The sequence below is a fragment of the Gamsiella multidivaricata genome (assembly GCF_025024155.1).
Source record: "Gamsiella multidivaricata strain RSA 2152 chromosome Unknown BC939scaffold_70, whole genome shotgun sequence".
Lineage (NCBI taxonomy): Eukaryota > Fungi > Mortierellomycota > Mortierellomycetes > Mortierellales > Mortierellaceae > Gamsiella > Gamsiella multidivaricata.
The window spans coordinates 1-27142 of record NW_026251778.1 but is presented as its reverse complement, the minus strand read 5'-3'; the positions used below and the strand labels follow the sequence as shown (position 1 = coordinate 27142).

General features: G+C 49.6%; 8 protein-coding genes across 8 annotated transcripts; 3 read left to right on the top strand and 5 right to left on the bottom strand.

The window, feature by feature from the left end:
* Positions 1-827: 827 nt before the first annotated feature.
* On the top strand, positions 828-2096 carry BC939DRAFT_495727 (histone-fold-containing protein). Its single transcript, XM_051559659.1, has 4 exons — positions 828-1208; positions 1309-1393; positions 1543-1584; positions 1678-2096. The coding sequence occupies exons 1-4, from the start codon at positions 954-956 to the stop codon at positions 1932-1934; spliced, it is 639 nt and encodes a 212-aa protein (XP_051408660.1). The 5' UTR covers positions 828-953; the 3' UTR covers positions 1935-2096.
* A 25-nt stretch (positions 2097-2121) lies between these two features.
* On the bottom strand, positions 2122-5752 carry BC939DRAFT_531783 (glycoside hydrolase superfamily; the record flags this gene model as incomplete). Its single annotated transcript, XM_051561635.1, has 3 exons — positions 4854-5752; positions 4400-4739; positions 2122-4306 (listed from the first exon to the last, which is right to left on the bottom strand). Exons 1-3 carry the CDS (start codon positions 5698-5700, stop codon positions 2122-2124), a joined length of 3372 nt encoding a protein of 1123 aa, XP_051408659.1. The 5' UTR covers positions 5701-5752.
* Positions 5753-6368: 616 nt separating this feature from the next.
* Positions 6369-9072, top strand: BC939DRAFT_462121 (uncharacterized protein). Its single transcript, XM_051557087.1, has 2 exons — positions 6369-7134; positions 7518-9072. The coding sequence occupies exons 1-2, from the start codon at positions 6523-6525 to the stop codon at positions 8904-8906; spliced, it is 2001 nt and encodes a 666-aa protein (XP_051408658.1). The 5' UTR covers positions 6369-6522; the 3' UTR covers positions 8907-9072.
* Positions 9073-9220: 148 nt separating this feature from the next.
* On the top strand, positions 9221-10575 carry BC939DRAFT_401161 (Methylthioribose-1-phosphate isomerase; the record flags this gene model as incomplete). The annotated part of the gene is made up of 2 exons (XM_051552591.1): positions 9221-9747; positions 9903-10575. The coding sequence occupies 2 exons, from the start codon at positions 9221-9223 to the stop codon at positions 10573-10575; spliced, it is 1200 nt and encodes a 399-aa protein (XP_051408657.1).
* Positions 10576-10605: 30 nt separating this feature from the next.
* On the bottom strand, positions 10606-12911 carry BC939DRAFT_462117 (kinase-like domain-containing protein). The gene is made up of 3 exons (XM_051557086.1): positions 12373-12911; positions 11541-12222; positions 10606-11400 (listed from the first exon to the last, which is right to left on the bottom strand). Exons 1-3 carry the CDS (start codon positions 12819-12821, stop codon positions 10663-10665), a joined length of 1869 nt encoding a protein of 622 aa, XP_051408656.1. The 5' UTR covers positions 12822-12911; the 3' UTR covers positions 10606-10662.
* Positions 12912-13078: 167 nt separating this feature from the next.
* BC939DRAFT_414703 (uracil phosphoribosyltransferase-domain-containing protein) lies at positions 13079-15042 on the bottom strand. Its single transcript, XM_051552984.1, has 6 exons — positions 14865-15042; positions 14580-14730; positions 14404-14451; positions 14083-14154; positions 13656-13808; positions 13079-13483 (listed from the first exon to the last, which is right to left on the bottom strand). Exons 1-6 carry the CDS (start codon positions 14892-14894, stop codon positions 13248-13250), a joined length of 690 nt encoding a protein of 229 aa, XP_051408655.1. The 5' UTR covers positions 14895-15042; the 3' UTR covers positions 13079-13247.
* A 2976-nt stretch (positions 15043-18018) lies between these two features.
* Positions 18019-22475, bottom strand: BC939DRAFT_462111 (uncharacterized protein). Its single transcript, XM_051557085.1, has 7 exons — positions 22302-22475; positions 22008-22147; positions 21589-21931; positions 20937-21466; positions 20589-20829; positions 19623-20457; positions 18019-19534 (listed from the first exon to the last, which is right to left on the bottom strand). Exons 1-7 carry the CDS (start codon positions 22453-22455, stop codon positions 18145-18147), a joined length of 3633 nt encoding a protein of 1210 aa, XP_051408654.1. The 5' UTR covers positions 22456-22475; the 3' UTR covers positions 18019-18144.
* Positions 22476-22532: 57 nt separating this feature from the next.
* On the bottom strand, positions 22533-25951 carry BC939DRAFT_462108 (uncharacterized protein). The gene is made up of 5 exons (XM_051557084.1): positions 25078-25951; positions 24917-24941; positions 23387-23440; positions 23119-23298; positions 22533-23014 (listed from the first exon to the last, which is right to left on the bottom strand). The coding sequence occupies exons 1-5, from the start codon at positions 25767-25769 to the stop codon at positions 22709-22711; spliced, it is 1257 nt and encodes a 418-aa protein (XP_051408653.1). The 5' UTR covers positions 25770-25951; the 3' UTR covers positions 22533-22708.
* Positions 25952-27142: the final 1191 nt, after the last annotated feature.

The following is a 27142-nucleotide window of genomic DNA, read 5'->3' as shown; positions in this document are numbered from 1 at the left end:
CAGACAATGACCGTCGACCATATCTTTGTAATCTTCTGCATCTTTCCTCTTGACGAGTCCCAGTAGACAGGGTTAGACTGCTATCGAGGCCGTTGTACGCGCGTGACAGGTGCAGTGGAGCGGTAGTGCATTCGCTCCCTAGTGAAGAAGAACAGAAAAGAAAAGTGCACCTAGAAATCAAATGGCGACCACTCTCTAGTCTTGTAAAGATCCTGCACCTCTATCAAAGTCATTTGCACACAGGTTGCGCGTCTGTGAACGAATAATCTCTGTGTTTATTTCAGTGCGGTAGGAACTCATGGTGTTGTATTTAAAAAACGACGATCGGCAGTTGGCAACTCCTTGCTGCTCCAGGTTGGATAATGAATTAGATTGTAAACTCGTTGATGCGGGTATTTACCTCTGCTTCCAAGATTGAATATTGTTGCGTATAAGACCTTGTTTTAGTGCGACGCGTAATGGCGCTGCTATTTAACAAATAATAAAAAGACACGTCTGCGTGGTGCTTCGTCCTTTTGTCTTCATGAAGCCTTAAGTGCTGCAGATATGCAACCAAGCTACTACCAAGATATTTATGAAGTCCGATCGCGCGCAACCGTCTCAAAGTTCAACGTGCTTCTATTCGCTAAAGGATTGTAAAGGTGGCAATGCTCTGGAGATGTGGTTTTTGTCAGCGCACGCTATCGGGCGGTCTAAGCTACGCTCAGTGATTGAAAGGACAACTAGTCGATTGTAGACTGAGAAGTATTGAACGCTCCAAGAACGTTTGCGCAACAAAACAATCATACGGGCGCTCGTAGATCAAGGCCCATAGCTCAGGCGCTTTTCATTGGTCGACTGCAGCGCGTCTAATAGTGGCTGAGCAGAACACAGACCTGCACAAAAAGATCAGTTCACCGGCACCTCGCTCCACTCCACAGCATCAACATCATCACCCTCAACAATAACCAACCATGGCTGGTCCAGCACGCGTCTCATCATCTTTGACCAGCAAACCCAAGGCAGGATCGTCAGGCAAGGTTCAGAAGAAAACACCAGCCAAATCCACGACGTCCAAATCTTCAACCGGATCAGGATCATCCGTCTACACAGGCACGGCCAAGGGTGTCACTGTTCTTCCCGTTGCGAGGGTCAAGAGGATCATCAAGGAGGATAAGGACGTCCAAATGGTCAGCAATGACGCTGTATTCGTCATTAGTCTTGCAACCGTACGTTATATCGCTTCTCGATTGGAATACACAGCAAAACGGACAATGGAGGCGTTAAAAAAATTTGTATGCTGACACGATGGATTTATGCTTCAATTAGGAGATGTTCCTGGAGAGCTTTACGTCCAAGGCGTTCAATCTCGCAAAGATGGAAAAGCGGAAAACAGTATCATACAAGGATCTCGGTAAGGCATTCTTTGGACCCATTTTTTTTTTTTTTTTTTTTGTCCAATTGAGGCGCGCGTTCAGATGCAGGAGAACCAGCTCGTTAACAACCCAACCTCTTTTGTTCGTTCTTCTCTCTTTTCCTGACATTGCGGATTTACTTTAAAAGCTACGGCGGTGACTCAGCATGACTCGCTTGAGTTCTTGCAAGGTAACAGGGAGTATCATTCATCAATCGGCTCAATATACTATCTGGACAACGATACTGAAGCTGATATTTTTTTCTTTGCCTGCTAAATTACAGACGTCGTGCCAAAGACGACTACATTGTCAGACGCACTAGAGAAAAGACGCATTATCAAGGAGAAGGAAGAAAGTAGAGCTCAGGGAGAATCTGACGAAGATGATGTCGAAGAAAACGGAAACGATGAAGCCAACGAAGAAGAAGAGGAGGAGGAGGAAGATCTGGATCCACTCTCGGAGTCCGAGGATATCAATTCCAGTCGACCTCTTTCGGACGATGAGGAGCTCTCGGGCCCAGATGAAATGGATGAGGACTGAGATAGTTTTTTTCCTTGCGCCATTTTTTCTTTCTTTAATTTCGTCCGCAACAACAGCAATTAGCAACCAGCAACCAGCAACCATTCGCTTCTCTGTACAAATATTCTCCGCTGCTTAATAAAGGCCATCGTAGCCAAAGACTGTATCATGTTTATTGCCGCCTCATACAAGAAACACTATAGCCACTTTACAATGAAAACGTCTGCTGCAGTGTCCAGAACACCCCCGCTCGCACCTCCTCCTCTTTCACCCCCTCGCCCTCAAACGCCGCATTACCGCTCCATTGCCCCAGCTCCCCCTGTGCATCCTCAACAACCCACGGCAAAATCCTAATCCGCGCCTCCTGTGCCGCCTGAGACCCATACATCATGATCTTCAGCTCGTTCTGCTTCCCAGACCCGGCTTTGTGCAAAAGCCCATCCATCAAATAGAAATCATGCTGCGGAGAATCTGAACCAATGTATCGTCCGACCAGCACGTCGTTTAGGATGATCATTGCTGAAAATTCGCCCTCGATCTTACAACAGAGCGGAATATTGGCGCCCACGGACTTGAATTCGGATCCGGATGCTGAGGATGGAGAGGAGAACGAAGAAGGCGGGCCTTCGAATTGGGTGCGCCACCAAGTCACACCCGCATCTGGGACCAACTGGGGATGTTTTTGACCAGCGTTCGTCCAACCTTGCTGAGAATGCTCATCCGGGAACCCCGTACTTTGATAGGCCATATCGAGTTTCGTCACATCCACACCCGCCACCTCCCAGTACTCGCTCCCCTGGACGACATCTTTGCCGGACACTCTCGCGGACAATAACCCGCGTGGATTCCGGATATCGTCGACAACGAAGGGTTGGCGACTCAGGCCGAAGGAATCGATTACTAGGATAATCTCGTGCTCCTGGTCATGATCTTCATCCGGGTGTCCCTCACGATGTAGTGCCGCGGCTTCTATGGCGTGAGAGGGCACCAAGAACGTATGCGATCCAAATGACACGGGATCATAGCCCATCTTGGCCCCAGGCATCATCAGTTGTCGAGAATACGTCATATGAGACCCAATACAGACGCCGTTCACGAACGCGATGATCCGGTTGCGCATGTTAACCTTGAGTGCTACAGGGCTCGATTTCGTAACGATGCCTCGGCCCTGCTGTTGACGGGTCTTGAATGTCCCACGGTAGAGGATATGGCCCGATGTGAAGTGATAGTCAAGGTTGACGTCCCGGAAACGGTCGGATGAAGATGACAGACGAGAACATTCTCTCCAGTCAAACGAACCGAAATCGGTCGTGCGAGTTTCCCATTCGGAAAGAGCGATGCCTTGGCGATTCTGAGCTACCCAGAGCGAGGCTGATTGTTGCTTCAGAATAACGGATTGGCTGCCTTTGAGCGTGAGGACCTGGAGTTGCAGCCCAGATCCGAAGAACGATGGTTCAGTAGTGGTGGGTAGGGACAGATCTTGACCAAACGAAAGAATATGCAGTGAGTCCTGAGACTCGGTCGAGCTGACATTAAGCGTCTTGTCCTGTGGGTTGTAGCGGGCATCATACGATCCCCAGGTAACGATCCTGGGCGACGAGGCCATGTTCCGAGGATTCAACTGGCCCCGAGACTGCGCTAGCTTCTTATTCGCATGGCGATTGTCGTAATAACAGTATAAAGTTGAAAGTGTCATCTGATCCAGGAACAGAATGTGCAGCTGGTGCACGGAATTGCCACTGGATAACACGACAAACGCGTTCATGGCTCCTTCGGGAACGGACAGCACGCTGATAGTCTTGTCCTCTGACGATTCAGAAAGCTGCACGCCTGCAGCTCCAACATTTTGCCCGCCGGCTTCCTGAATGACCAACCCCGTTTTGAACGCCATCTGTGTCGGGCCGGACGCTGCGAGACCCGCAATCCAGATTTCCTTCTTGCCGTCGCCAGAAAACCCTCGGATATAGATCGGTGTAACTGAGAGAATGAGATGGATGCCTGGATTTATTGTCGTGTAGTTGCCAAGTGCAGTGAACGAGGCCTTGTATGCAAGACAACACGACAGTCTGACCGCATTAGCACTTTCACGCTTCTCCGTCGGACGAGCACGAAGTTCGAAGCGGTCCAGTTTCGAGGTCGAAAAGTTGCGGATGAAGGTCAGCTCAACAGGCCCGTTGAGCCCGACGACTCGGGATCGCCGTTGCCCGCAGATGGTCTTGTCAAGGCTGGACTGGACTGTCATGGCTTTGGAAGAATCGACGGCATCGGTTCTTGTCGTGATGTCTGCAAAGGACTGGAGAAATAGGATTCCAAGGCGCAACTTACGTAGACGACCGGACATTAAGCCAAATTCACGAATGCAGGCGCTGTAATCGTACGACGTATAGACATCCCTATAAACGGACAATAAAACGGAAACATGACAAGTTAGTCACTCCCCCTGCATCCTTTCGTTGGAGTAAATAGCTCAAGCGAGGATAACTTACGCGTCGCCAATGGTACCCCAGTTAGTACCTCCATAGAACATGTAAAAGTTAAGCATGGTACACCCTTGAGAGGTGACGGTATCCAACATCAGCCGCGTGTACTGGTCACCATAGAACCGGTAGATGGCATCGTACGTGTATTGGATCCCATAATGGTTGAACCAACCGCCCTGGAGTTCGGGGATAAAGATGGGCGTCCTTTTGTTAGCATGCCCGAACGAGCGCACCTTCTTCTCCATCAAATCCAATTCTGAGATGACAGTCGAAGGGTCCCAATCTTCGAGGAACGATGGGTCCCGACCGACGACCCATGAGGTTGGCTCGCTATTCGGTGTGAAAACTTACGATACGGATCAAACGCGGCAAGTCCATTAGCACATTTGTGCTTGGCGTGCTGACGGCCTAACAATCAACATCAACATTAACAGCAAGCTTACAGGAAAGCTGCACTTACCAACATACTTGTCGAAGCCATAGAGATCGATCCCAAACTCTTTCTTCCTCCTTCCCGGGTCATCCTTTACAATAAACGACCCTTGCTCAAATCCGTCGTTCGTGAATAGCGGGACCGTCATCCCACAATCGCGCGCAGTCTTGGCCAGCACCCTCATATCATCATGCAGCCCAATCGGGTACCCAAACACCCGTTGAAATGCCTCGTTCTCGATCTGCAACCCAATCACACACCCCTCCTCCTTCTCCGTGATCTGGTGCCTCGCTAGAATCGGTAGGATCTGTTCAAAATACTCAACACAGTACTCCATAAATTTGGCATCATACTCCTTCCACAAATTGGTCTTCATATGCCTCAACCGAATTTCGCGCTTGGCCGCTAACCAGATAGGAAATCCACCCGCCTGTGTCTCCGCACAGATATATGGCCCCGGTGCCGCGAGCACGTACAGTCCAATCTCCTCACAGATTTGGAGCAAGTAGTCAATGTCCCTATTGCCGTCAAAGATGTATTTGCCGGGAGCAGGGGAATGAAACCCCCAATGGAAGTAGATACGGATACAATTCAGGCCGGCGGAGCGGTATTGTTCGAGGATGGGCCTCCAGCGGGTCTTGTCTGGTAGGCGCCAGTAGTGGAACTCGCCTGAGAGGATAAGGGTTGGTTGGCCGTGGAGGATGAGAGAGTGGGCGTCATAGTCGAGGATGTGGCCGTATTTCTGTTTGTTGTAGAGGGTGTCGTCGGTGTGGATGTGGGTGAGTTGGCCCAGGGCGCGGTGCTCGAGGTACCGGTGAGCGGCTAGGGTGAGGCTCAAAGCGACTGTCAAGGCGGTGGTGATGGGGCCGGGCATTGTATCCTTCGTTGTGTGGTCAAAGTGGGAGGTCTGGTGTGTGGACAATAGGGAGCTGGGGAGGGGAAGCAGGTATATATAGGGCATTTTTATTGCTATTAGGACATGACTACAGATGGCTATGTGTCTATGAAGGAGTGTGTGCTTCGGCAGGATTGTTTGTCATTCCATGGGTAAGCAGGATCGCCATTCTGGGTTTGCAATCAACGAATGAGTGTCTGTGCTTTTGTGGTCTTCTCCACAAACATCCGTTGGCTGGATGAGATTTGGCAGGGAAGTCTATCCCGCGTGGCACAACACATCAACATATCTTTCGATTGGGCTAATGCTGCAGTCCATGTGGGGGCTGCAGACGGAGGAGCAGACGCGGAAAAGACACGGACATGTACACCTGCAGGCACAAACATCTCAGAAGACGCGTTTGGCTGCATGCCATGCGCACCATGGCGGTACCCCTGCTGGCGCCGTGTACGCGAGCATCTGTACGTGAACACGCGCCGCGTACACTCCACTCCGCGTGGAAGTGCGTCATGTCTCTGCGCCATTAAGGTTTGGCCTTGGATCACGCCTGCCGTCGACCAAAGGAAAGGAAAGGAAAGAAAACCAAACCTCTGTCGCCCATCGGCAAAAAGGAAGAAAAAAATTTTACCACCACCTGCACCTTTCTGCTCGCCTCTCTCGCCGCGTTCTACTCCACCTGCCCCCCACCCTTCTTCACCTCCCACCTATCTGCCCAAGCACTCCATCCACAACGCGCGTAATCCTCTACCGGAAATACAAAAGGAACACACCAGCCAGTCGAGAGAGCCAGTCGTGAAAGCAATGGCGACAGAACAGCACACGAGGCTACCTCTGCCACTCGCCGTCACTATCCCCGCAGTCCTCCCCCCCGCAACCTCTACAAACCCAGCACCGCTCGGCTCTACCACCACCAACAACCTCCCATTCTCAGCACCAGCACCAGCACCAGTACCAGTACCAGTACCACCATATTCAACTGAAACACTCTCCACGTCGACACTGCCTGCCTCAGCGCCACTGTTCATCCCTGCCACGGGCACAGCCTCGGCCTCGACCCCGGCTTCCGGAATGCACTCCCCCCCACTGTCTAACACAGTCGAGGAGGAGGACTTTGAAGTGAACTCCGCTGCTGCTGCGACCAAGGCAACAACCAAGCCCAAATCCAAACCCGAGACTGCTATACCAGCAGCACCAGCACTAAGACCTACAACTACCGACAAGGACCTCACGCTGCAGACACAGACACAGACCAACAACAACACGACTGCTGCGACCAGCAGACTGCATAACGAACTGACGGTCGGTTCACGCAAGACCGAGGAGCTCTTGTGGCGGAAGCAGAAACAGCAGCTGGAGCAGCGAACCAAGGAAAAGACCATCGAACACGTTCTCAACCAAGGCAAGATTCTCAAGGTAACCACTCTCACTCTCACTCTCACTCCCGCTCTCTCTATTTATATCCATGCTCTTTCATGCTGTCTTCTTGTCCCTTGATAGTGTATCACTATTACCAGCAAAGGTGTTTACTATTTGCCTGCGTGTTTGTATGTATTGCTTTTTTCACCCCACCCTGCGTGGTCACCGAGCGTTGCAATAGGGTGGTCGATGTTTTTTTTTTTTTTTAGTCTTCCCAGTTGGACTGCTTCGTCAGTTTTGTGTTTGTTTTTAAAGTTTTCTCCGGTCGGCCCAGACCACTGGACTCAATGCCATGCGTTGCTATGCCTTGGTGCATGGTAAAGCATAAATAACCTTATAACAACCACCCAATGCTTACCTGTCTAACATGTTTCCTTTAGGTTTCCCGTCGACTGAGGACACGGCTCGAATACGCGATTCTCAAGATTCGTCGTGGCTGGACAAAGTACACGCTTCAAGAGGTTGAATCCCTGATCCAGCCCGTCTGCTCCCCGCGTATCACCGCTCGCCAGATCCATCAAACCATCTCCCGTCAGTCCTCCCCACACTTGAGTGACCGAAGACGCGTTGCTCAGCCAACATATTCTGTCTACGACAACAACAACGACAGCCGTTCAGAGGAGGATGAGGACGAGGCTACGCCAGCAACCAGGACCCCACAGTCCTATCAACGCAGCTCGTCTCACCCCGCAACCAGCATGGACATCGACCGCGAATACGACAACATCCAGATCTCTTATCATCCCTCGGCACCGTCGACTCCGACGGGCCGTTTCCGATCGAGGATGCCTTCGTTGTCGCAGTACAAGGATTCGGAACTGTTTGAACCCGCAAAGTCACTTATGGATATCGCCACATCCCACTACGTCTTTGATACAGCGAGTCCACAACAGCAGCAGCAATATTCTAGTAGCGGCAGCGTCTCGGCTCCACATTCGCCCAGAACCTTGACTTCGGCATCAGTATCACTTTCGCCGGATCGGTCACCGGTCATGGCTGCTGCCGCTGCTGCTGCTGCTGCTGCACAGGCTCCCCAGGCCTCTCAGGCGGCATATTATCCGCAACCAAAAGCGTTGAAGCAGCCATATTACGCAAACCTGTACGAGCCCTCGTCTCCCTCACCGTTGTCGACGTCGCTATTCCCGTCGATGGAGGAGTCAACTATGAGGAGTCAGAGCCGGAGCTCGAGTCCGACACTTAAGCGGGCCGTTCGTTTCGCGGCCGCGGCGACGAATGCATCCTCGACCTCGTCGGCTGCAGAGCCGGAGATCCTCTCGTTCGATAGGATTAAGGAAAAGATTTCGGGGCTAGGAGGGGAGTACAATAGCGCGGCAGAGCAGATCTATCCGGAATCGCAGCCCGGTCACGATAACAAGAAGGAGTTGTCGGCACCTGCACTGGTGTTGACGTCCTCTCCCTATGATCGAGAATTATCATACATGGCAGGAACGTATCACGGCAGCCGACCTTCAACCCCGCCACCTCCAACAGCAACACAGGGACTGCTCTCATCACCCTCGTATTATTCGGTACCAGGGCCGTATGGTGCTTCCTCTGCTTCGATCACGCCGACACCCATGGGATCGTCGCATCATCATGGGATGAGAACACCACCGATGAGTGGGGGTAGGGACTTTGATTTGAGCCATTATTCGTTGGGAACGAAGAGGAGGAGGGATCATGATATGGTCCCTGCGGGCACAACGGACCTACCGACGATGTTCCGGTATGGTGGAACCTCTGCCTCGAACTCGCCCCGTTCTCATTGAAAACGTGCCGGATGCCCCATAATGCACAGTCTCTAGTGCGATGTGTAACTTGTAGTTTTGTTTTTGTGTTATATTTATCTGTAGTATTATTTATCCTCCATAGAACCAACCTTAAGAATTCTCCTTTTTGTATCATGATGCTGGCATCCCTACTTTGTTTGGTGGCAAAAAAAAAAAAAAAAATGGTGCTAAAAGTGACTGTGGATGGCATCAACAAGCAAACATAAACGGCACTTTTATCCACACTCTGCATGCTCTTCAACCCTCCCTTCCATTCGCCTCCTTTCTCATTCACCGCCAAGACTTTTGAACCAATGACCAGCGCAACCTTGCAAGCAATCCGCTACCAGCGTGGGTCACTCGAGATCCTCGACCAACTCCTGCTGCCACACCAAACCAAATATATCCCCATCAACTCTCTCGAGCTAGGACACGATGCTATCAAGACCATGAAGGTCCGAGGCGCACCTGCAATCGCCATCGTCGCGGCCCTCACCCTTGCTGTTGTTCTCGTCCAGTCCTCGACCTCCTCTTCACTCTCGACTGCGGAACAGGCGAAGCAATTTATTGAGGAATCGCTGGGGTACCTGAAAACCTCTCGCCCGACTGCTGTGAATCTGTTTGATGCGGCCCATAAGCTTGCGGCGGGCGTGCGCGCAAAGGCAAAGGCGGATGGGGCGACGGGTCAGGATGTTGTACAGAAGTATCTGGAACTGGCGGAGAGGATGCTGGAGGAGGATGTGAAGGATAATATGAACATTGGACGCTTTGGGGCGGAATTTATTCTCAAAGTCTGGAAGGGTAGTGAGGATCTTCGAGTCATCACCCACTGCAACACTGGGTAAGCACAATAACGGAACGTTCTCAAGGGAACCTTTGAGAGAGAAAGAGAAAAACAAAAAAGACAGAGTTTGCTTTGCGGCGCTACATCACTTCTTCCTTATTAACATCATTTTGGTTTTTACTCGTTCTGCTTGCGCGCTTGGAATCTCATAGCTCCCTGGCGACAGCAGGATATGGCACAGCCCTCGGGATCATTCGCTCTCTCGCCTCCCAGAAACACCTCACACACGCCTACTGTACAGAAACCCGTCCCTATAATCAGGGCTCTCGCTTGACGGCCTACGAACTCGTCTTTGAACAGATCCCTTCCACCCTTATCACCGACTCCATGGCCTCCGCCTTGCTCGCCCAACATCCCGACAAAATCGCCGCCATCGTCGTTGGTGCCGACCGTGTAGCTGCCAACGGCGACACTGCCAACAAGATTGGAACCTACCAGCTCGCCATCACAGCTCGCTATCACAACGTCCCTTTCATCGTCGCTGCCCCTTCAACCTCGGTGGATCTGAATATCGCCTCAGGAAAGGAAATCCATATCGAGGTCAGACCTGAGGTCGAGGTCACGACGCTGAGAGGTCCCGTCGTTGATCTTGATTCAATCAAGAAGGACTCGAGCGATGTGGAGTTCAAGAAGACTGGTGAAGGCGACGTGGTCGCAGAAACTATTGCCGTTGCGGCCAGGGGGATCGGTGTCTGGAACCCGTCGTTTGATGTTACGCCTGCAGAATTGATTTCAGCCATCGTCACTGAGAAGGGTGTCGTTCTCAAAGACGACGGTGTCCAGCAGTTCGGTATGAAGGCCTTCTTGTCAGGCGAGTCCATCTAAATAAAGTTACCCATCATCAGCAAGCATAACTATAAAACATAATGTTTATTACATACAATAGACATGATCGTGATACTGAAGACTGAGCTACAAGTTCATGAATTCATCCCGACGGCGCCTGAACTCCGAAAAGCGCTGCATCGCATACTCCACATAATCAAACTCGATCTCGCTCTGCGTCGCCTGAATCAGGCCCCAGAGGCCCCACATAATGTGAGACGTCAATGCAAACTTGTTCACCTCCTTATACATGCTATCCAAGATCTCCGTCTTGGTCACTCCTCCACCACCGTCTCCAGCCTCCCGTCTCCTTCTCGGCACTGCATTCGCGTTCTCGATTGCACTGTTTCCCTTGCCCTGTGCTCGATCCTTTGCCGCTTCTTCATCATTGGCCACTGCTTGCGCCGCCGCCAATTCATCCTTGTGGAACTCTGTCATCGTCTGCTGATACTCAGGGTGCGACTTCCTTAAGGATTGTGCGGCATTCACAGCCTGGAGCGCAGCGCTCGCGAGTCCCTTTGTGAACGTCTCCGTGAGCGATTTACGCTTCTTGGAGTACTTTGTCAAATTGATGGCCGTCAGATGGTACCCACACATCGCAATTTCCGCCTCCATATAGGCCTCCAGGAAATTCAGCTGCTCAGCCTTGGTCGGGTATCGATCTGGGTGCATCAGCGAAGGCCGCTCAGAGTGGTAATCGGCCGTCCACTCACAGAAATGGTTTCCGATATCAAATCCTCGAGTGTTGTAACCCGCATACTCAAAATCGATCACGACCAATTCTCCGGATTCGTCAAGTGAACGAAGAATGTTACCATATTGCGTCTAATGTCATCGGATGAGAGTGGAGGGAGACAAGTACGTTGGTTGATGAGCATTGTGTCGGTAAAACGAACAATAAAAATACCCATTCACTCTTTTTTTTTTTTTTTTTTTTTTTTTTTTTTTTTTGCTTGTTTACTTACATCGTTATGAGCAAAGACCACGGGCGAATGCACCGTCGCCAGATCCTTGTGTACCTCTCCAATCTCAACCAACAGCTTCTCAAAATCCAAAGCCTTCAGTTCCTCCTTCTTTGTCGGATCCTTCCTACTAATCTTCTCAATCGCCTCTCTCGCCAACGGGATCCACTTTGCAATGTTCTCCTGTGACTGCGGGACCGTCCCCTTGGGGGGCGGGAAAATATTCACGATGTTATGCAGCTCACACATCCGATGCGCAATATGTCTCGATGTCCTCGGGTCTCGGATATCCTCCTTCGTCAACGTCGTCGACTCCACATACTGCTCAAACCGTCCGTTCTTGAAGATCCCCAGAAGTGAGGGACCAATGTCCATCGTCGACAGGTTGTGCAGCCACTGAAGTTCCTTGCTACGCGAGAACATCGCCTCGAGACCCACGCCGTACACACGAAGAAGCACCTTGCGATATTTTGGCCGTTGTTGTTCCTCCACTGATAATGATGGGTGTGATGCAGCTGAATTTGAAGGCGGTGGTCCCGTAACGAGGAAGATGCAGTTGGTCATCGCTCCACTGATCCGCTCGAGTTTCAATTTGCGAAAATCCTTCACCTCGGCCCAATCCTGGACCTCCATCAGATGCAGCAGTTTCAGCACTCGCTTCTTCAAATCATCACCCTTCAGTGTCCTATTTTGTGATTGTCGAATAATTGCAACGTAGGCAATAGGTGATTTGGTAAGATTCCCTTCAATTGGAAGAAGCTAAAGCAAAAACAAAAAAGATCATGCAAAGATACGTCATTTTTATCGTGTTTTTTTTGGGTAAGCAGAAACTTACAGGATATCCAGCTCTTCATTATCCATGTGCCTGACTGGGTCCGGATGTGACATAGGCAAGACCTTGAGCCCCGCAAGACTCGACCTCTTGCTCAAGGGTGGACGGTGCGGTGCATACTGATGACAGACGGCTGGCTTATGCTTCTGCCATGGGAAAATCGACGACGCGATCGACTGACGAGACGAGAATCCAAAGTGTTTCTTTGATCCAGACAGGTGGATGGGATCGTCCACAGGCGTCGTTGGGGGTGAGTCCCGTTGGGCTTCGCTCGCGGCCGAGGATGGGGTGTAGGCTGGGAGACGCACGGGCTGGTCCTGCCAAGAGGATTCTACCTCGAGCGAAGCCGCTTCGTCCTCGTGCTGCTCATCGTTCGGAGGCTCGAGATGGTCGTTCGCTTCCTTGGTGGGAGAAGTGTGGACGCGGAGGGGCTGATCAGGGCCAGAAGACATGAGGAATGGAATGCAGAGGAATGTCGGTGTGGAGTATGGAATGGAGTAGGAAGATCTAAGAAGAGAGAAGAAGAAGAATGAAAAAAAAAGGCGATGGAGAAATATGGAAGCGGTGTGCAAGGTATCGTGTCGAAATAAGGTTATCTCGCGCCTTCGTCCCCACACGTGAGATCTACAGCCTCGTTATTTTCTTTTTGCGGTTGCCACCAATTCATTCCGCCCCCCTTTCAGGCAGCAATTGGACCCAACACGCGTTGCGCCGTACCACTTCCAAGTACTTCCAAGTCCATCATGTCCACTAGGCAATTTATTGTGCATGCTGTCCGTAACACACCAGCTACATACATCATCTCTACATGGATACACATTTACTAATCCTCCTCTCCTCCCGTCTCCTTCCCCTCTGCCATGCCGTCCCTCCTTCGTTCACCTATCCGTGCCATAGTACCGGCACCCAAAATCTCCCAGACCTGGGACAATAAACTTCTTCGCATTCAATCCACTGTCAACCTCTGCTGTAACGATCTTTATCTTCGGATACTTCTCCAACACCGCAGTGATGCCTTCGGGGCAACACAGCAGGTTTACAAACAAGATCCTCTCCTCGAGCACACCATAGTCGTTCAACACCTCGATCGCCTTCATCGCAGAGCCACCCGTCGCTTTTTTGTGCAGGTCGAGAAACAGCAAGCAAGTGCATGCAAAGCAAAGCAAAAGAATAGAATCGTAAGTGGTCTTGAACAGTGCATACTACCAACTCAATACGAGAAGTGAACACGATAACGTATTCACAACGAATCCAGAAGAGAAAGACCGAACTTGTCAAAAACTCACCGAGAGCAGGATCCAGTAGTAGACAATATCTTGTTGCGATGTCTGGTGGGAACTTTGCATAATACAACTTCGGCAGGGCTGTCTCCTCATCCCTCTGGATCAAGATCTTGCCAATCCTGACACTCCTGCACACATCCCTCAGTCCCTGTTCCACTGTCATCCATCCGAAGCAAAAAAAAAAAAAAAAAAATCGTATATTCCCCCCCAGGGTAGGCAAAAAGGGTTAAGGTTGCACATATACAACCGGAATAGGGAAAGAAACGCGCGTGTTTACATATCAGACACATGTCTTTTGCTCTCTTTATCGCGTAAAGTCAAAAGTGCACACGGGCTGGATGATAGGAAATAACATCCCAGCGACAGCTGTGCAACGCATGAAGACAAAAAAGAAAAGAAAAAGAAAAAGAAAAAGAGATTTTATACGTACTGGATTCGCCTGCGCGCATGATGGAGACCCCACAGATCCGGCCCTGGAAATCAAGACCTTGGTACTCGTTGCCTAGATCCCCCCATCATCCGGGGTGAAAGTGATTATTTGCATAAAAGATAACAAATGACAATCGAGTAAGTTACGAAAGGAAGGAAAGTCAGGAGGGAAGAGGCTCGGATCCACTGCCCAAGTGAAATTACGCTCATCGAGGTGGTCTGAGAGTGCATTTGTCATTTTCAAGGGGACAAAGGGGGGGAAAGATGAGGGGTGAATTCATAGCAGTGAAGCACCTCTAGTCCAAATGCCTTTCCTACATACCTGTCGGGGTCAGGATCCTTTTTTCCACGACCGGAAGATGATTCAGTCCTACATTCAGTAACCGACCATCCTTCTGCGTTAGCCCAACAGCAATGAAGCACAACATCGTCCGCAGCGGATGTTCTCTTTGCTGCCTCGCGAACTAACGTCCTTTGGTCAAGCAGTAGAAAAGGTACCTTCTTCAATCAAGAGTCTGATGATCCTGTCCGCATAAAACACAAAATCCGCCCGAATCGTGTTCCTATCCCGAATCACGCTCATCATCGCCTGCAGTTGCGGCGTAGGTCGCAGCAATGTCACTTGAGGAGGCGGCACAAAATGTGGCTGCTGCCGATTTCAATAGCACAGGTTCATAAGGCAAAATAAAGGTATGTTAATGTCATGGCGAATAGTCTTTGAATGGGTTGAATAACCATGGCATTCTGCATATCCGTGGAGAAGAAATGGCAAGGCATTGTTACCTCAATTGCCAAGTCCTGAGATGATAGCATGAATAGCGATTGCGAGGGGGAGAAGCGAGAAGATGTGAGTGTTGGGTTGCAATAAGTAAATGAGGAGCGTGGAAAGAAAAGATATGAATGAGGTGTTGATAGGAAGAAAGAAGGAAGGAAAGAGACAAAAAAAAATAAGCTTGAAGCCAGGGACGAACTTTAAACACATTCGCAAGAGGTCAAAGCCCAGAAGGCCTTCGGAGCAATGTAGGCTCGGCCCCGGCCCTCTCAAACTGCTACGTGTAGTCTAGGAGGTTCGGTGGTCAGAAATAGATTGTCCTTGGTCGGATGAGGCAGTTCCGGTGTCAATATCTTGGTTTTGAATGATGAAGTGACAGCATAGACGCCGCGTCTGGGGGATATATTCGTACGAGTTCCAGCATGGCGATGAGGGGGAAACATCCTATATCCAAGAGGAGAGGTACCAAAGGAGGATATGTTGCGGGTGGGGGGGTTGCTAAAGGTCAGCCAGCGTATTGCGAAGGGAGTGAGACAGAAACGAATCGCGCGCTTCTCCTTGGAGAGAGGTTAAGGAGTTCTGTGGTGGTCTTGCGTGGACTGCAGACTTGATCGTCGCGTTTGGATGATTCAGCAGGAATAGACGTGTCCACGCATTCATGTCCCGGTCGTTTACATGCAAATTGTGCGGGGGAACAAAATTTGGCCAAAAATCTTTTTGAATTGATTTCTTATTCTAAAAATATAAGATCCTCCTGGACCATCGGCTTTGGGGAACAAAAAAAAGTGGAAATTGTGGCTTTGGTGAGCTTTTGAATTGAATGTCTATTCTAAAACTATTGGTGCTAGCACTTATTGGCGAGGACTCGAGGCTTCTCTGAAAGAAGGCGATTGCGGGTAAATTTCCAGCAAGTCCTGAAGGCTGTTAACACACATTCTAAAGTCTGCAAGGTTCCAACCCCCCCCCTGTTCCTGAATTGATTCACTCTCATAACCCTCAGCTCTTCCTCCACATTCCCCACATCTTTTCAGCTCTCTCCTTTTGTCACAGCCCGCATCCATCTCTGCTGCTCCTTAACGTCCTTCAGAATATGTCCTAGTGCGACTTCACCCGCGAAACATACAATACTGGGCAGAAACTGCGATATGCTTCAGACGACCCCTTTCTACTTTACTGAAATCGCAGAAGGACACGCTTCATTCGTTTTTGTTGGCTGCTTTCAAACCCATAAACGCAGACATCAGACATCATATTTGGATGGTCCTTCTGCCATTGTCCAGTGCTGGGACCAGGAGCCTCGGAACACTCGTAACGACAAATTGCAAACAATCACTGGGTCGGAGCGGTCAAGAGATTCTAGGGTTGACTCAGTGGTTTATTCGATGATGATTTTTATCTGACCCCACGTTCGAAAAGCTATTATATGCGAAGGATATGGCTCAGCAAGCAGCGCTGGAATGCTCAAGAAATTGGGCGAAGCATTCTTACGACTATGACATCATTCTCAAATAAACCGCTATACCTGTTCCACAAATCCTTCACCGAGGTCGCCCTTCACCGAGGCCGCCGCGGAAGTCGTCACCAAGCGATCGAAAACCGAAATCAAGAAACTCGCGGAGGATCCGGACTTCAGACACTCAGCCAAAAATATTTCACGTCAAAGAGTTTATGCATCCTACCTCGTACGAATCTTGAGTGGATTAGGAAGCCGCCGACTCTTCCTTGATCGCAACCATTGGCGGCATGCTGGTATTTTCCGGAGAATCAAAATTCGAATTATCTGCAGAGGATGATGGAGCTGTATTTATACCAGCCTGGGATGTGAAAAGCGCGTTATCAACCCGCTCAACGATGCTCACTTACCCGTGTCGCATCAGACGATTTGTACTACCCTCAAGGAGGTCTCGGTCCGCAATTTTGAATCAACATTGGCTTCTGGTTTACGATAATACGAACCTTCCGGATCGGAAATATCACCAAATGGATGCACGATATCGATATCTTCGAGAACGGGACCACCGCAATCACTGTGGTCGGCCAGAACCTTTGGCAGTGAAGACCCAGTGCAGGGTCCGCGCGCCCCCGCCCAGTACCAGAGATTTCGCGCCCGATGTCAAGAACTGCCAATATTTCAAGAACATCTGTCTCCCACTTTTATCTATTCGACATCTTGCAGCGACATGGTCACTTAAACGGACAACACTCAACCTGTATTTCAACAATAGAGTGTCTATTCGTCAGGAAAACAGCATCATCCCCGCAACCTGCAATGAAAATCGACCAATCGGGCCTGGAGGGCAATCTCCGGATCATTGAGACAATCATGAGGAATATATTCGACTTGCCAGAGGATTGGTTCGACAGCATAAGAAGGATTACTATTGCAGGGGGGACCAACTCACTGTATCCAGGGTCAGGTCGTTGCAGGAATTGCGTGCAATGGACACTACGCGTTTCGACCGGCTAAAATGTGCGATTCCTGTGATGCAGCTCTTTCATCTGAGGAACACTTTTGACGCAATGGTCAAGCGGTCATGGCAGGTTGAGGCTGGGGACTGAAAGCTTGGCATCGTTTGAGGGAGACCTGGTGAAGAATTTTCACCGGGAGCCACAAACAGGATTTCATTTCGGAGAAAGCCGACGCGATCCGTAAGAAGTATCTTATCAACTCTGGAACTTTCACCAATACAAATGTGAACACTGCGTTGTTCCTCAAGGGTATGGTCGTCTATATCGACCTGTGCGCAGCCATCAAGAGTGCTGCTCCTGAGTCCTCCTCTCTTGGAGAGAGCTGTTGTAAATGGAGAGAACCGACGCGCGTTATGCCTTCACTGACTGCCGTAGTACCAGAAAGTATTCTCCTCCAGTGTTGCCCCTTCAGCCATTGCTATATATATATCTCGAGGCCTAAATCAACCTCTTTTTGAATGAGTAACAGCTCCATAGCACCGCGCTCCATCCATTGTGGCAATTTTTCTTGTACGTCTCGTTCATACTTTAAATCGAAACATTGGAGGTGGAGGTGGTAGGGTTGAATTGCCCTTGTCGGGAACAGGCAGCACTTTTGGACTTGAGCCTTGCAGATTTTAAAATCAAACGATTCCTATTTTCGGGACGAAGAACCCGAGCGAGCTACATCTGGGTGTTCATCATCTCTTCATATTCCACTTTCTACTTTCTATTGTCGTTTCTATTGAACATGCAGACTGCAGCATGCAATTAAGAGCTACGCCTAGTAATGTACAAGATTAAAATGCAAAAAAAAAAAAGGACTCATGACAAATGCCCCTTCTAAAATCCTTGCGACCGCGGCTTCTTTTTCTTCTTTGCCTGTCCAGACCCTGATCCAGCAACCACCTTCCGATTCGCAAAGTTTCCCCGTACAGGCTGGCTCGCGCTCCACATCGCCCCCCCTGCGTCCTGGCTTAAACCCACGCTCTCGCTCTGACTGAGATCTGTACCAAAATCCTGGCTCCATGAAACAGCCTGCGTTCGGTCCTCCATTGACAATGTCGCCTCCCAGTCCTCGCTCTGAGCAAAACTGACTGACTGAAACGAAATATCATGCGACGGCATGGGTCGCACACCATGCGGATGTGGCATTCTCTCTGTCGTTGCTGATACCATATTGGGTTGCGATGCTGAAAATACTGGCTTCATGGGCGGCACCACCTTGGGCTTAGTCCGTTGTGGTGTCAGTCCAGCCCTAACGTTTGATACGGGCTGCGAGGCCGAGATGACGGTCGGCATAGAAAACATACCATCATCATCTGCCTCTCCAAACGGACTCGAGTCAAACATGCTCGTGACGATTCCAGCGGGCTGGGAAGCAGATCCTCCTGCACTGGTATTATACCCGTGGTCGTTCTTGCGTGCCGCCAAGATCTTGATCTCGCGCTGCTCACGCTTTCGCCGCAATTCTAGCAACCGCTCGTTACGCTCCTTGATCTCTTCCTCATCCACGTCCTCGGCATCGCTTTCCTGTCGAACAAGATTGGTCATCCTCTCCGGCAGTCGATACGCGTACTTTGTGACATCCTCGCCCACATTCCAGTCGCTGAGAATCTCCTTGCATACTTTCGACAAGATGACCTTTGGCGGCTTCTTCGCGCTCTGGAACAGATATTGGAATGTCGGGTATTCCTGGGCCGATGAGGTTGCTTCCTGGCCATTAGTAGTATACGGCTCGATTGACTGGACAACGACTATACCCGACAATAGTAGCTCCTGAGCCAGCCGACGTATTGTATTGGATCGGATCATCCGAGACTCCTGCGTGGGCCATATAACGCCTCGTTGGTGTTCTTGTTCCAGATCCTGCATTGCGTCCATAAGCTCCAAAGATATTTGGTTCGACGGGATGCTGAGATTCTCCAGAAGACTTGTAAGTGATGGTCCGTCGCTGCCTTGCTCCGGTCCCAGTGCTCTCCCTTCCGGAAGAGGGTACATATCAGCAAGAAACTCTGTGAGGGTCTGCAACGTGAGAGCTGTCCCTCGTAACAGTTCGTTGACCTTGCCGCCTAAAATCGGCCAAGTCCTCTGGATCCTGCGTTGGACAATCTCTCCTTTGTCTGTAGTCGCGAACGGTTCGAGCTCGATGTTCTCCTCGACCAGTTGTGCGATCCTACTCCTTTCGTCTGTCGACCATCTATCGCACCCGATCGCATGCATAATCTTAAGCCTACAAACATAAATAATGAGTGTAAATAATATGTACCATCACTCTTGTATTCTCCTCGCCCAGCTCCAAGAATCCACACAGAACTTACATTGAATTAGGTGAGGCCATACTCCCGATGAAATCCATGGCCTTATCCACCATAGCCTCAATATCCCGATCATCCCTGTTGTCCTGGACCTCTGGATCCACTAGTAGTAATTCCTTTAGCTTCTTCAGCAGCGGTCTCTGATCCGCATTGCGATGTAAATGTACCTCTGGAGCTTCAAACTTCTCATCGTCCGCCAGCTTTTGCGCTTCCTCATCCTTTTGTTTCCGGACCATAGTATTTCCTTTTGGCGCTTCTAGAAGCGCCTTCACTATCTCATCCTCCTCAAATTGATTCGCAATCAGATCTTGAACAAGTTTGAATGATGTCGTGTTTGCTGAATCGATATCGGGTGCTGAATCCTGGTTGAGGTTTGTGCCCAGGATTGAATCTTTTGGAACATCGCTTCCCGCGGCCTCAATCTCCTGCTTTGTCCTCAACACGATCTCCTGAGCATACACTGCACCCGTATATGCATACTGGACCAACGAGAATCTCGACACGCTCTTTTTTCCCATGGCTGAAACATCGTGATCCACAAGCTGGTCGTCCTCCTCGTCCTTCTCCGCAAGTATAGAATCTGGAAGCACCGCAAGTCCTCGTAGGGGTGGTTTGGTCGCCTGCTGGAGCTGATGGTTAGGGCGGTATGTAAATTGTGCCCGCTTCTGGGGGTCTCTTAGTGAGCTGGAGTTGGTATATTGAGTATGTGAATGAAACGATGGTAATTCCTGTGCCCGGCCTTGCATAATCATGGGCTCCGGACCACGCTCATCGGATCCGAGTGAGACATTGTATGCAACAATATCAGCATCTCGTTCGTTCCATATTAATACTGTCGCTAAAAAAATAAAATTAAAAAAACAAAATGAAATAAAAAAAATGGTATGGTAACCAAGCTACGCGTCAGTAGATGTCGCAACTAAGATACTAACCATCGGTTTCCTGTTCCCAAGTACGAAACAAACGTACAATATTTGCCGCCGTTCGATATCAGATCCATAGCTTTAATACCACAAGGCATATAGCGGTCCATCTGATGTGCCCAGGACATAACGGGTCTCTTTGCGAATCGCTGGTCAATACATGCAATTTGGTGTGAAGTGGCGATATAGGTCTGAAATGGTGCCAGAAGAAGCTTGGCATCCTCCTGAATAGCCCGAATGGTTTCTCTATTCCTCGGCTCGAAAAGACATGTCTGGACAGCTTTAGTCTAATTCGAAGATAAAGTGGAAATCAGTTAGTCGTGCCCTTTCATGTTGGATATCCATAGGCTGACGATTAGTTCGCTTTGTCATTTCCCAACCGTCTGACACATACCCTGAGGTCAACCAAGTCCATGCTGCCCCTCGATGCGACGATCAACTGGTTGGGATGAACGCCCCATGTACAAGTCCTCCAAGGGTCGTCATTCCTCTTCGCATCCTCTTTCCTGACGACCAAAACCTCGGATGTCCCCGCCGATGCTGAAAACTTTGAAGTCTCAATCTGTAGGCTAGCTCCAGAAAAGTCCTGACTTATCCTCCTCCTGAACCCCTTACTATGTTGTCGCCGATGTGCTCCATCGCCGTTGTCACTATCGTCTTCATCAGTATGACTTGACATGGAAGACGATACCATGGGTCGCGTCCAAAGTGCGACCCGCCCGCGATCGCCAATCAGTGCATATATATTTGGTGAAAATGGAGATATGGCTGCATGGATCGTCACATCTGTACATTGAGGCGGAGTAGCGGGTATTTGAGCAATGATGTCCACGAAGCTGGATTCCATCCTGGAGATTGCTCTAGGTACGTTAGGTGATGCTGCAAAGATGGTGACCGACTCCATTGTGCGGACCAAAATTTGCTCTATTCATGATGGTGAAGGGGTATTGCAATGCAATTCTTACGTGAATATTGTTGAGTATAGTACGCTCCTGCTTTCTGCCCAGAAAAGTTCTCACACTGCGTGCGACGTAATATAGACGTACCATCAAGTTCTGATGCTTGTATTTGGGGGGCGGGCGTGGCGATCTGGCAGATTGGTGAGGGAAAAGAGGCCAGAGCTGATCGTGGCGCAAGAATGTTGTACGGAGGCTGCTGTTTCGGTTTGTGTTGGATGAGTGAAATCGCCAGATCGGCTCCTCTAGGTCCATGTGGTGCTGCGATCACAGGCACTCCCACAAACATTCCTGCAGCGCAAAGATTACCCACGAACGGATCGTAGTATGACAAACTGTACTCATGGTATTGCGACTCTGAGATGATTTCCTCGAGGAGGGGGATATAAGTAAAGGTCTCGTCACCCATCATCTCAGACTCCAGGTATCGGACCTACTCGAGCGAAAAGAAAAAAATTAGCTATTGAGCTACGAGCACCAGTGCAGCATAACCGGATGAAGATACATACGTTGGCGTTGGACCGGCTAAAATCATTGGGAATCGACATCATTGTGCGTTCCTGCGGCCATCTCTCTGCCTCCCTAGGTTCCCATCGTCGTGCTCGTGGTAGCATTTGTGTCAAAGGCGAAGCCCGGCAATAAACAAACTCTGGAGAATAATTAATGATAGATCCCGGTTAGTTTCGATTCTTCTACTCACACTAGCTTTGTACGACAGGACGCAATACAAGCATGTCTGCGCTTTGCTGGTAGGTACTGCTCGCTTATAAGGTGAAAGACGAATCGTTGTATAATGTGCGAACCTTCCATTTCTCGTGCAAAGGCCCAGCTCTGCTTGTGCGGGTCAAATGAGGCCCCACCAAGGATGCCAAAATCGAGTATTCCTGCATGCTGTTCGTTCCTGCCAGGCCACGCCAGTGGTGCAGCAGCTACACCGTGTCGATAGCGTCGGTGCATGGTATCATTGTCGTTTGGTGGAATGAAGCAAGAGTGCCTTCTTGTCTTTTCTTTTTCTTAAGTGTTTTCATTTTAATCTGAACAGTCACGCTACATTTATTGGATGGTTTACAGGAAGGGGGTGCGGAATATGAGAGGAAAGAACGAAGCAATATGCATAACTACAAGTACAATACAGGGTAAATATGAACAACAGAAGGGAAGCGCAATAAAACGAGAACAGCTAAGAAAAAATCACTGGTCCTGGCCGACTCTACTCCTCCATATCGTCTGATAACTCGCTTCCCAGCGCCAGATCAAGAGCACGCTCCTGGTGCTGAAGTATCGTACTGATGTCTTTGATCAACACGTCCCTTTCTGAACGTTGAGGATGGATGGGACGACGTTGATACGGGTTGAAGTAAGCGATTACTTGTCGATGTCCTTGTTCTTTGATCCGATGTGTCTGTGTAGAGCGTTCGGTACGGTCCTGCGCAGAGTGAGAAGGGCTCGTGGCGCTTTTGATAGCCATTTCCTCATCGCTGATACTCATGTCAGGGTGCATCTTGGCCGTGTGCGTCTATCAAGCATAAAAGACGAAAAAGACGAATAAGATAAAAAGAACAGCCAATGAGCAAAGAATAGTAAACCTTTTTTTAGAGCTGTTCATAAAGCAGTGCTTACCTTCAAATTTCCGAGTTGGCTAAAGGTCTTGCCGCATCCAGTAAGGCGGCACATGAAAGGCTTGACTTCGTCATGAATGCGTTCGTGTGTCTTGAGATTGCCAAGCTGGGTAAAGGTCTTGTCGCATCCGGGGTAAGGGCACTTGAATGGTCGCTCGCCTGTGTGCTTTCGCTCGTGGGTCTAATCGAAGCCAGCCTCAATTGGTCAATACAACTGCACAATGGTGTTCGCTGCCGCTTTTCTTTGCAGCCGATTTGAAAGATCATACCTTCAGATTTCCGAGTTGTGTAAAGGATCGTTCGCATCCATCATATCGGCAGACCTAGATAACATAAAACAGACCATACCAAGCAAACAGAGACATGTACCCGTCCAATGCAGCCAGCAGCCCATCACCGAGGAACCATCCACGCAATACCAGTACACCAGTGCAGGTGGTTTGGTGACATGGTTGAAAGGAGGCCAAGATATGAGGTAACAAAGCACAAGAGTTGTGTGGGTTTGCACACAAAGCGACAGCGCAGAGAACCAACAGCCCCAACCAGCCAAAATATCAAATCGGGTGCAATAGGGTCACAAGCCAACAGCAGATAGCAAGGCCAGAAGCAAAACGCAAGTTCCCCAACAGCAATAAAGGATGCGGACAAAATTATGGAACAAGCAAATCCCAATGGTTGTTTTCCAATATTGGAAAAAGTAGAGAGAGGAAAAGACCGTGAGTCGTCAAAATCTGAATACGTTCGTCAAACATTTCTTGAGAGGAATCAAAAAAACAACTCGAGAATGATAGAAAGAAGAGAGGACATAAAAGTGGAGCATATATCAAAGTGAGATCGATAAGTGCATCATGAGACGCACTCATCCTGCACCTTTCCATTAGCTCTTCTTCTTGTTTATCTCTCGTCCTTCTTAATCTTCTCTTCATAATCGTTCTTCCTTTCTAACGCTCCCAAGGTTTTGAGTAAATGCTGTGCTCGCGCTGACGGTTGTACCAACTTTTCATCACGGTCGATGTAGTGTGGTAAACATGCTGTGGTGCTCGCGAGCAGAAGCTCCTCAAATTCCATGCATTCATCAAGAAAATTAAACGTGGGAATGAAGAAAGAACAAAAGTGTAATGTAAAGCATCCCATGTATAATGAAATAAAAGGAAAGAGGAGATCGTTGAAGTGCAAACCCAAACGATAGAAATAATGGCCAGAAAAGAGCTGTCAAGTGTCCGTCAAATTCGGGGCCTCCTTTTTCTCATCACATCTCGCAAACCAGGGATACTTAGGAATCAGTAGGCGCAATGGCTACTGGGCTAGCAGAGCGGGAGACTGGCTTCACATCGTCTGGGGGGCATAAGCAGATTGTGCTCATTTCACCCTACTGAAAGAGTGGAGGGCTCCTTCACCGGCCTTGGGAAAGAGATCAAGACGCGCTTGACATGATCTTTTTTCGCGAAAAAAAAGATATCATCCGTCCATCTGTCGGGCTTAGGCGCCAGGCGGGCTCACTGGTCGGGAGTATGCTTCTTTATCAGGACAAGTGCGGCCAAAAACAAGTGGACCAGTGAGGTTCGCGTACTGGCGCCGTTGTTGCGTGCATCCAAAATAAGCCAAGTCTCCCCTTTCGATCGTAGGTGTCTTTGATTCCAAAGTTCCGTCATGGCGAAAATGGGCCCCATGTCCTTTTCTCTCTCTTCGCTCCATTTTCATGTCCAGAATTTCAATCTTTGCAGCAGAGTACAGAAGGAAGGAAACATAGGAACAGAAAGCACGACGAATAGGCCAGAGACGTAGGGAGAGGGACTTACAAAAGGACGCGTCCCAGTGTGGCACCTATTTAGCATTGAGCATAGACCAGGCATATTAGGCCCAATTAGATATTTCTTGAGGTATAGAACAAAAATTCTGTAATCTGGTTTAGTCCAGCAACGTATGTGGGTAATGCTGGGAATAGAACGAAGAAACTTACCGCTCATGGATGCGCAGGTGAGCGACCTGATAAAACTTCTTTGAGCAGTTCCTGACAGAGCAGACGAGCGTTTCGATGCGCTCTCCGCTCGAATTGGCCGAGGACAATGAATCCATCGACCCTTGGCTGCAAATAGACATCTTGCGACGGCTGGCGGTCTGTCCAGGATGGGTGCTTGGCGTCAGTCCGGAAGAGCTGGAGGGGGAATGTGAGTTGAAGGTTGCAGGAGGGATAGGAGCTACAGTGTCAGCTGAAGAGGGTAGTGACAGTAGAGACGAGGTGGCTGCTTCAGGCAGCACCAAGCTCGGCAGCTGGTGCAACGAGGGCAGCGTCGAGGACTTTTTCATGAAGAACGTCGGCGAAGATGGCACAGTTGCATTAGGGTCCTCTTCATCATCCTGCTCCTGCAAGGTAGACAATGCACGAAATGGCTGGTCCTGATCATTACATTCCTTCATCTCCTCTACAGTGGCCTCAAGTGCCAGAACGAGTGCGTCGAGTGGCGAGGCGGGGGGTTGGATTGAGACCATCAGGCTCTTGATAGACGACGCTCGTTGACTGTCGGCCGAGACGGAGTCCATGGTGGTGCGGAAGGTGGTTACAGGCGAGAGGGAGGGCGAAGGGTAGGCATGGCTGGTGTTGGTGAAGGACAAGTCCTTGGGAAAGCTTCCGATAGCTGCTGTGTGCATCATGTTGGTAGGTAGTAAAAGATATGGTAAGGGCAAAGGTGAGAAGTGCAGGGATAAGTGCAAATAGCTGTGGATAGAGTAGAGCAGGAGGACGTAGAGAAAGGGCTCAGAAGTAGCGGACGATGGCGAAGGAAGTGACTGATGCGATGTACGAGGTGTAAGTGTGAAGTGCAAGGGTGAGCAGGTTGGCAAAGCAGCATGGCGAGGCATAAAAAAAAAAAAATGTCAACAACCAAGCCATCAGGAAAACTGCTCAAACTTCAGCCAATGACGGGCGCCCTTCATGATAGTAAAGTGCACGCGTGCTTTCTGCGCACTGTCCATTACGAGTGAAAGGTACTAGTTGCATTAGGACCAGAGCATAGACCACGTGGAACAACTTACAACATATGTTGTACTACCATCTTGACTGGCACTTCATTCTTGTCTAGGGAAGGTTCCTACGAGCAACGTACAGACGATACAATAATGGACAACTGGCGTGCGTTATAAGAAGTCCAGCAATTTCGACGCGTAATCTACGAATCTACGGATATATGGCATCAGGGCAGGAACCCTTCGCGCACTATCTCAGACTACCGTTTCGCAAGGCGACTATGTTGGGCGCATGCGGCGGTTGCTCATGTAAGCAAGTGGTTATGAGGCAGGGATAAAGAGGACCTCTTGTTGGCATACATTGATTCTCATAAAGCTCATAGAACTGGTCATCGCTACGTCAGCGGACTACAAGGACAGATGCTGGGACTGGTAGAATTAAGCGAATCGGAAGGCGGAGGGCAAGTTGCGTTCGCTCACATCCATCCAGCCTCTGAAAAGAGGTTCAAGAGGCGCTGTGTTGAAACCGGGCTATCCACCGTTGTTAAAAACCACATCCACAAAGGCCTTTTTTTCTAATCATCGCCGCCTTAAAATGATTCACCTTTAATGTTTCCATACTAGAAGGGCTCTCTTTCTTTACTCGCGTAGTCCGCATTTCCCTTTTATTTTAAGGAGGAATCCCAATAAGGCGGCAACAGGATTCATACCGGCCTCTTTTTTTATTTTGCGCGTGTCATTCGCCTCCTTTAATGTTTCTGTCCTTTCCTGGCTCCTCCCGTATCTTTTTGAGCAGAAGATGGAGCCACTGCTCGCTTTCATGTTCGATAGGACAACCGTATCATCAAACTTATTTTTCCTTGACCATGGCCATCTAACAACCCGGCTCTGGTCGCATAACCCCGTAGGAGAACGCAGTTCATTGGTGCCATCCGGGGCAATAGATTCAAGAACGGAATCAGCAAAGGAAGCATTCTTCAATAACTGAATAAAATAGAAGAAAGACGTGATTAAAGGTGGCATCTTTGCGGACGTGGGTGAAGTTGCCTGGGTTTGTAGAT